Below are 9,121 nucleotides of genomic sequence, written 5' to 3' on the forward strand. Positions count from 1 at the left end.
AAGGGAAGGAGGGTCAGGGGAAGGAGGGGAAGGAGGGGAAGGCGGGGGACCTGGGAGAAGAGGGGAGGGGGTAAGGGGAGAAGAGGGGGAGACCGGGATACCAGGAAAGGGAGGAGGAGGGGGAGGGACGGAGGAAAAGAGGGGAAGAGCCCTCCTCTTCCAGGGGGCCGCAGGGAGCAGAATGAGGAGGCAGGGTGGGCAGGGAGGCCCACCCCCTCCCTCCCAAGCTGCCACTCCCTTGTTGCCTCATAAGCACTCTAGCATGATGCCCCAGAGACCATGAGTGAGACGCGGGCATGCAGGGGACAGCGCGTGCCCTCTCCCATGGGGACACTCCGTTTTCTCGGGTACTGGTTCCCAATGGCTCCTCACCCGCGGCCCACAGCCTGCCGCACGGCCTGCGTGGAGCGTGGAGCGTGGAGCGGACTGAGAAGGGAAGGAGGGAGGGAGTGAGGGAGAGACCGGGGCCACAGAGGGGAGCAGGAAAGACAGGCGTGCGAGGAGAAGGGCTGGCAGGAGAAAAGACACAGGATGGGGGGGCACAGGGAGGGGATCTCAGCAGCCCAGAGGGCCGGAGAGACACCGGAAGTGAGACGGAGGAAGGCCAGAGGAAGGCCGGAAGAGGGAGAAATGGGAGGGGGTGGGCGCGGGCATCAGGGCAGAGGCAGAGGGGTGGCCCGACGGGCAGACGCCGGGGCCCAGTCCCGCCGAGCCCTACCATTGCCGTTGGCCAGCTTGGCCAGGGTGACGATGACAAATTCTTCCGTGAGGTTGAGGGGTTTGAGATGGTGCTGCAGCTCGTACATGACCAAGCTGAAGTGGTTTCGGGACAGGGCCACCAGGGTGTCGCTGGCCACTTCTGCCCTCACATAGCCCTCCATCTGCAGGGCACGGGAGGAGGACACGTGGCCGCCCCAGCACTTCCTGCTCCTCGCCTGCTCCGGCTCCGCTGGGCTCTCCTGGGCCCGCTCAGCCTACTGTTGTCCCCGTGAGCTAACCGGACAGAGGCCTCGGGCATCCCACGCCCGGCCCCCCAGAGCCCAGCCCCTGGGGCGGGGGCAGGCGGGCAGGGCTGGGACACCCGCTACCTCCAGCATGCCCCTCATCTCCTTGGAGGCAATGGCCACCAGCCTCTGGACACAGCGCTCCTCCAGCTCGCCCTCCTGCTGGATGATCTCCTGGAGGATGTTGTAGATGTTGACTTTGCGCTGAGTGGAAATCTGGGGAACAAGTATGGTGGGTGGGGAGGTCCGGGACAGGCAGTGGGGTCTGGGAGCGCACAGATCCACCAGAGTCTCCATCCTGCTGGCCTTCCCCCTAATACCTAGGAGACTGTGATTTATAATAAGACGTGTGTTTGGTCTTCACCCAAGCGCAGAAGCCTGAAATCCTTGGAATTTCCTAAGTAACGAGAGTGACAAAGATGTCTTTTGTTGTATTGATGAGACGATTTTTGGTTCACACCTAAGGATGGGGAGGGCTTCCCCAGTGGCTCAACAGGTAAAGAATCTGCCTGCCATGTGGGAGACCTGGGCTCGATCCCTGGGCTGGGAAGATCCCCTGGAGAAGCGAATGGCTACCCACTCCAGTATTCTGGCCTGGAGAATTCCGTGGACTGTGTAGTCAGTCCATGGGGTTGCAAAGAGGCAGACAAGACTGAGCGACTCTCCCTTTCACTTGAAGGATAGGGAATGGTTGGCAGGAGAACCCATCTTCTGATGAGAGGACTGGAACTTTCAGTCCCACCCACTCGACCTCCAAGCAGGAGAGTGGGGCTGGAAGTTGAATCAATCGCCAATGGCTAGTGATTTAATCAACTATGCCTAGATAATGAAGCCCCCATAAAAATCCAAAGGACAGGGTTCAGAGAGCTTCAGGCTGCTGAACACATGGAGATTTAGGGGGAATGGGAGGCCCAGAGAGGGCATGGAAACTTCATACCCTTTACCATACCCTTACCCTATGCATCACTTCCATCTGGCTGGTCCTGAGTTAGAATGAACTGGTAATATAGTAAGTAAAAGGTTTCTCTGGATTTTGTGAGCCCCTCTAGCAAATTGATTAAACTCGAGGAGGGGGTCATGGGAACCTCCGGTCTATAGCCAATTGGCCAAACTTCCCACTGGCGTCTGAAGCAAGGGCCAGGCTGGGGTCGTCTTAGCAGTGCACGCGTGTGTGCTGGGTCACTTCAGTCATGTCCGACATTTTGTGACACTATAGACTATATAGCCTGCCAGGCTCCTCTGTCCATGGCATTCTCCAGGCAAGAATACTGGGGTGGGTTGCCGTGCCCTCCTCCAGGGGATCTTCCCAACCCAGGGATCGAACCCGTGTCTCTTATGTCTCCTGCATTGGCAGGCAGGTTCTTTACCACTAGTGCCACCTTAATGGGACTGAGCCCTTAACCCATGGAATCTGACACGATCTCCAGGCAGACAGTGTCAGAATTGAGTTCAATTGTAGGACCCTCCCCCCGCCCCACCCCAGCTGGTGTCAAGGGATTGGGTGACAGGGGAATCCATACATTGAAATTGGATGCCATATGATTAACACTCCAGCTGGTTGATGAACCCACCATCCTCAAACCGCCCCAGCTCTGCCCGCAAGTCCAGCCTGTCTCACACCCTCCTCCCCTCTCCCATCAGACTCATCCAACCAGCCCTGCCCCCGTGGCCTGCATCTGTCCTCACTACTCAGCAAGGTGGAGGTCAAATGGTCAGCATACAGGGTCCTCCACAGACTTGGCACTGACCCTCTTGCAAAGTTTAAGACAACATGCTCTATTTTGCTTCCTGCATAGCTCTGGTCACCATTTTAAGTGACCTGAATGAGGATAGAAGAAGAGTCGCTCAGTCATGTCCGACTCTTTGCGACCCCATGGACAGTAGCCTGCACCAGGCTCCTCCTTCCATGGGATTTTCTAGGCAAGAGTACTGGAGTGGATTGCCATTTCCTTCTCCATGAATGAGGATAGGATTGGACAAATAGGTTTTGCAACCTGACCACTCCTGGAGAGTCAGATTGGACAATGACACTCATTCAACCAGGGATGATACACCACCAAGAAAGAAAGAAGGTAGACTCCTCTCTCCATGGAGCCTCACCTGCAAAGCCCTCTAGGAAGATGGTTCCCTCCCTCGGCTGGTAAAGAGGTCACTTCTCAACAGTCAGGGCTGTAGCAAATTTGGGGACCTCATGAGGAGAGGAAGTCAGCGAAATGTATACTTTTATCCAGTACAGAGTCTTGGTACAGAAAGTAATGCTGATTTTCAGTTGCTCAGTCGTGTCCGATTCTTTTGTGACCCCATGGACTTGAGCCTGCCAGGCTCCTCTGTCCAGGGAATTCTGTGGGCAAGAGTACTGGAGTGGGTTGCCGTTTCCTTCTCCAGAGGCTCTTCCTGACCCAGGAATCAAACCGGGATCTCCTGCATTGCAGGCAGAGTCTTTACCATCTGAGCCACTAGGGAAGGTGGGAGGAGAAGGGGACGACAGAGGATGAGATGGTTGGATGGCATCACCGACTCGATGGAGATGAGTTTGGGTAAACTCTAGGAGTTGGTGATGGACAGGGAGGCCTGGCGTGCTGCAGTCCATGGGGTCACAAAGAGTTGGACACGACTGAGTGACCGAACTGAACTGAACTCAATAGAGGCTTATAGCTCAGCTGGTAATGAATCCACCTGCAATGTAGGTAGACCCGGTTCAATTCCTGGGTGGGGAAGATCCCCTGGAGAAGGGAACGGCTACCCACTCCAGTATTCTGGCCTGGAGAATTCCATGGACAGAGAAGCCTGGCAGGCTACAGTCCATTGGGTAGCAAAGAGTTGGACTTAACAACCGAGCAACTTTCACTTTCACTTTTCAGAGGCTTGTAACTCCGGTGAGAGACTCCTCATGAAAACTCCTGGAGAGAAGAGAACCGTGTGGCCTTCGCTGCTCACTATTGACGGTCCTAGTTTTCTCAACCTCTTTTTTTTTCTCTTGCTCCCTAGGGAACCTCCGTAAGCATTTTTTTCCTAATCACTCCCCACCATGAAAATGTAATACCACAAAGATATTATATATCTGATTGTACATTTCTATGCTTTGTACATCAAAGACTAAAATTTCCTTCACACACACATCCCCACCCCACTATGCAAGAACCAATTTTACCTGTTGTGGAGTCTCACCCGTTGAAAATTCATGCTCTTGGTTTTCAAAGCAAACTCAAGGAAGCCTCAATGTGCAGCTAACACTGTGGCTACAGATATGTAAACAGCCAGGCAACTTATAAGCCCAGTCTTTTCTGTGGTCAAAGTTAATCTTGGAGAATATTTACGGTCACAAGGGAAAAATTGTCCAAAACTTTGAAAGTGTCATAAAACAGGCACTGAGTGGCCTTCCGGAGGCAGGCTTAGTGATGTCCGATGGTCTCTGAAGGATGATCCGGAATATGGGAGTGTGTGTTTGTGATTGACTGTGACGGTCTAGTCTATGTCTCCACGGAGATAGGAGCTTAGTTTTAGGAAACTGATCATGAAAATGATTCCTGTCTGTGACAAGGCGAAGGAATTTTGACTGGTAAAGAATATCAATCTCTAGAAGTAAAATTCTCATTTTAACAGATTTTAACATCTTCATAGCTTCCCCAGGTGGCGCTAGTGGTAAAGAATCCAGCAGCCAATGCATGAGACACAGGAGACCTGAGTTTAATCCCTGGGTCAGGAAGATCCCCTGGAAGAGGACATGGCAACCCACTCTGGTATTCTTGCCTGGAGAATTCCGTGGCCAGAGGAGCCTGATAGGCTCCAGTCCATGGGGTTGCAAAGTATTGGACAAGGCTGAAGTAAATGAGCACACATGTAACATCTTACTGGTTCCTTCACTAATTAATGAATAACTGAAAATGTGGACACAGATTAAATCTGACAGTGTGCCTACATGTTAATCCCCTGTTTATTGCCACTGATCAGTTATCATGGCCTGGGTATTAATCACCATTTATGTAACTTTCTAAATTTACCGATGCTTTGATTTCTTGGGGTCTTGTGGACCCGAAAGACTGCTGGGGGTTAGTCAGTTCCTGGAGACAGCAAACAGCTCCCCCACCAGCAAGCTTGTTAAACCAGTCCAGAGCCCATGCCCAAGCACCTCCTCCATCAGGCTCTCACACTCTGGGCCTCTATGCTGCCGCTGTTTGGTCGTGCAGGCGTGTCTGACTCTGCAATCCCATGGACTGTAGTCTACCAGGCTCCTCTGTCCATGGGATTCTCCAGGCAGAAATACCAGAGTACGTGGCCCTTTCCGAGAAGGCAATGGCAACCCACACCAGTACTCTTGCCTGGAAAATCCCATGGGTGGAGGAGCCTGGTAGGCTGCAGTCCATGGGGTTGCTAAGAGTCGGACATGACTGAGCGACTTCACTTTCACTTTTCACTTTCATGCATTGGAGAAGGAAATGGCAACCCACTCCAGTGTTCTTGCCTGGAGAATCCCAGGGACAGTGTAGCCTGGTGTGCTGCCGTCTATGGGGTTGCACAGAGTCGGACACGACTGAAGCGACTTAGCAGCAGCAGCAGCAGGTGTCCCTTTCCTCCTCTGGGATCTTTTCCACGCAGGGACTGAACCCGTGTCTCCTGCACTGGCAGGCGGATTCTTTACAGCTGAGCCACGTGGGAAGCCCTGGAGCAGTATACACCTGCTCTGATCACCCTGGGGCCAGGGACCAGACCACTCAGGCAGTCCCACACCCCACAGCTGACTAGCTAATTGAACGTCTGGTCCACCTGCCTCGCCAGTCCTCCTTTGGAGAAGCCACACTCCTGCACACATTTCCCCCTTGCTCCCTCTGCCTGCCGCCCAACCTGGTGCTCTCCTGTGGGACGGCATGGCATTGCACGCCCCTGCCTCTGTGGAGCTGTGAGGGACAGACTAGTTTTTCAAGGTGATCCTCTCCTGAGCTGTTGGGCTCACTATGAAAGTGAAAGTGCAAGTCGCTCAGTCCTGTCTGACTCTTTGTGACCACATGGTCTGTCGCCCGCCAGCCTCCTCTGTCCATGGAATTCTCCAGGCTAGAATACTGGAGTGGGTAGCCGTTTCCTTCTCCAGGGGATCTTCCCAAGCCAGGAATCAAACCGGAGTCTCCTATGCCTGAGTCATAATAAAACCTACGTTTTAAAATCTGTTTTGCAAACCTCTTTCCTGTGCTCCTGGACCCTGACACTCCTTTCTCATGGCTGCCACATGTCTTTCTGTAAAATAAAGCTTGCTATTGAGAACTCCTAGGGACTTCCCTGGCAGTCCAGCGATTAAGACTCTGAGCTTCCAGTGGGAGGATCCAGGTTCAATCCCTGGCTGGGGAACTAAGATCCACATGCTGCTCAGAGTGGCCAAAAAAAAAAAAAAAAAAAAAAGGAGGAGGAGGAAAGAACTCCTAAGAGGAGTTCCCTGGTTACCTAGTGGTTAGGGTTAGGTTAGGTTAGTTTTTCAAGGCGTTAGTTAGGTTAGGGTTCACTGCAGAGGCCCGGGTTTGGTCCCTGGTCAGGGAATCTTCCTGCCTGACAGTGACATGATGGGGCTGAAATACACACACACACAAAGAACTCCTACAAGGAACAATTCCTTTGCTGCCCACCCTCAAAAGCTCAAGGATAGTCTAAAATCCAGCAACTCTCTAAGCGTGCTCTGCAGGCCAGTAGACACATCACTTGGGAACTTGCTAAAAATCCTGAGTCTCGGGTTCCACCCCACACGTCCTCTGAAGCAGAAGCTCTCATGATGGGCCCCAGAAATCTGAGCTGTAACAAGCACTCAGAGGATGCTGATGCTCTGGTCCTGTTGTACAAGGCCCAGCATGATCTTGGCCACATTCTCCATCACTCCTATCAACACCCTCTGCCCCAGGAAACAACCTCCCCACTGGCAAGTGCCCCCGCACTCTGCATCTGCCCTGTCTCTGCTCCCCCACACCTACCCGTTTCACTTCTACTCAATATCTTTGTTGCTCGGCTCACCTGCTCTAAGAGGATGACTCCTAAACCCACCGAATCAGAATACAGAGGAGCTGTGAAAAATTGTGAGCACCCCAGTGCCCAGTTGGTCCTCAGGGGCCCCAACACCTAGCCCTGCCCTCACAGCACTCAGTAAATGTATGCTGGGCGGTGGATGGACGTGCAAGCAGGTGGCCAAGCTCAGAGAAGCGCCTAGGGGGAGGAGGGCCTACCTCGGGCACCTGCAGGCAGCGGATGAGAGCATTCATCACCACGGAAGGCTCGGTGGTGGCCTTCTCCGTGATGATCACCGAGGCCAGCCTCTTCCTCATGTCAAAACCTGCTCCTGCAGCATCCATTTTGGTTGACTCGCTCTCCATGATGTTGAGGAGGTTTGTGACTTGTTGGAAGGTACCTGAGACAAAGGTGGTGGATGTGATGGCAAGATGGCCCGGTCTCTCCCTGACACCAGCCCAGCCCTAGCTCCACCTGGGGCATGGGTGGGACCTTCCTGCCTACTGTACAGATGGGAAAACTGAGACCTTGCTTGGGGCTTACCATCAAGGAGGTAGTAGCCAAAATGAGGCAGGAGTGCAGGGAGGGGGTTGGTTTTCTCACCACTGTCCTCTGGTTCCAGAGGCCCCAGGTCCTCTGTTTCCTCTGATGGATCCTCATGTGACTCTGTTGCTGCTTCTGCCATCTCTTCTTCAAGCACTTTGGAGGTAAGATTGATAAAATACTTGCATGTCACCCATTCTGGGACGACCCGCAGTGAGTCCCACCCTGCATAACCCCCTTCCCTAGAGTGTGGGAGGAACCTGTAACTTGGTGAGACCCATATTCTAACGATGGCTCAGTGAGTAAAGAATCTGCCAACAAGGCAAGAGATGCAGGAGACTGGCATTCAATCCCTGGTTCAGGAAGATCCCCCGGAGGAGGAAATGGCAGTCCACTCCAGTGTTCTTGCCTGAAAATTCCTATGGGCAAAGGAGCCTAGCGGGCTACAAAAGGTTCAAATGGGTTCAAAGGGTTGCAAAGAGTCAGACGTGATTGAATATACATGCGCACATGCACGCACACGTGGGCGCGCACGCTCACACACACACACACACTAGCCAGTAGCATATGGCAAAGGTGAGCGGACCCTCCTGTGATGGTCTTACTCCCATGATTACATTATATCTCCACAACTGCATCTCAGCAGACTGGGAATTCTCATGCTATACTTGAAAAGTAAACAGCAGTGATGTAAACCGCGTGTGTCACAAGGAACCGAGGGCCTCAGTCCTACAACCAAAAGGAACTGGATTCTGTCAACAACCACATGAGCTTGGAAGAGGACTGGGCTTCAGAAAGGTTGCAGCCCAGGTGACCTCTTGAGGGCAGCCTGTGAGACCCCAAGAAATGACCCCACTGAGCCATGGACTCCTGACTACAGAAACTGTGAGATAATAAACGGGTGTTATTTTCAGCCATTACATTTAGGTAATTTGTCACACACTGATAGATCACTACCCCTGCTTAGGAACGGCCTTTCCTCCCTTTTCTCTGGACACAGAAAACTAATGATCAGTGAGGAATCCCCCTGAGCTGCCCTCATTACACCTCTCAAGGGGCTCCCTTCACCCCAGCAGCTTCTGAATTGCTGACAAACACCAACACAGATGTCAACATGGAGAATTAAGACCTCCCCGATTCTTTCTCCTCCCGTCCCAAGTTTCTCAAACTCCATCCCAGGGTCTTTCACGATCCTGTGCTCCCTTCCTCGTGGGAGTCCTTTAAGGAGTGAGCCTGGGACCTATATACTGACCTTTCTCTCCGAGTTCTCTCCTGGACAGAACAGAAACACACCACAAGAACAAGCTCCGTTCTCTGCCCGATACGCATCAACAGTAGTGTGGAGGATGGCAGGATGGGTTCACAAAGGAGGAGCCCTTCGGGGTCCTCAGTCGTGACTCAATGGGGAGCAGGTCCCCTGGCAGGGTGGGGGTGGGTTTCACTGGGATCAACACCGTTGGGTCCCAGACCCTTGGAACTCTCAGATCCAACTGCCTCCCCGGGCTCTGTGAACCCGCTCTTAGAGGAGTGCAAAGGTCCCGGTGATTAAAAACCCGCATTACTCTGATACTCAGCTTCTCTGTCACCCACAT

At 53.0% G+C, this 9,121-nt stretch overlaps 1 protein-coding gene across 1 annotated transcript in view; it reads right to left on the minus strand.

The window, feature by feature from the left end:
- MROH2A (maestro heat like repeat family member 2A) overlaps positions 1-8,858 on the minus strand; it is a 53,071-nt gene extending 44,213 nt beyond the window's left edge. The window contains exons 1-6 of the mRNA XM_043876386.1: positions 8,787-8,858; positions 7,590-7,689; positions 7,205-7,386; positions 1,089-1,220; positions 691-881; positions 373-426 (exon numbers count right to left, since the gene is read on the minus strand). Of these exons, the coding sequence (XP_043732321.1) occupies positions 373-426; positions 691-881; positions 1,089-1,220; positions 7,205-7,386; positions 7,590-7,689; positions 8,787-8,858 (731 nt within the window). The remainder of the gene's footprint in view (positions 1-372; positions 427-690; positions 882-1,088; positions 1,221-7,204; positions 7,387-7,589; positions 7,690-8,786) is intronic.
- Between the last annotated feature and the right edge of the window lie 263 nt (positions 8,859-9,121).

Source organism: Cervus elaphus, chromosome 20, assembly GCF_910594005.1.
Source record: "Cervus elaphus chromosome 20, mCerEla1.1, whole genome shotgun sequence".
NCBI lineage: Eukaryota > Metazoa > Chordata > Mammalia > Artiodactyla > Cervidae > Cervus > Cervus elaphus.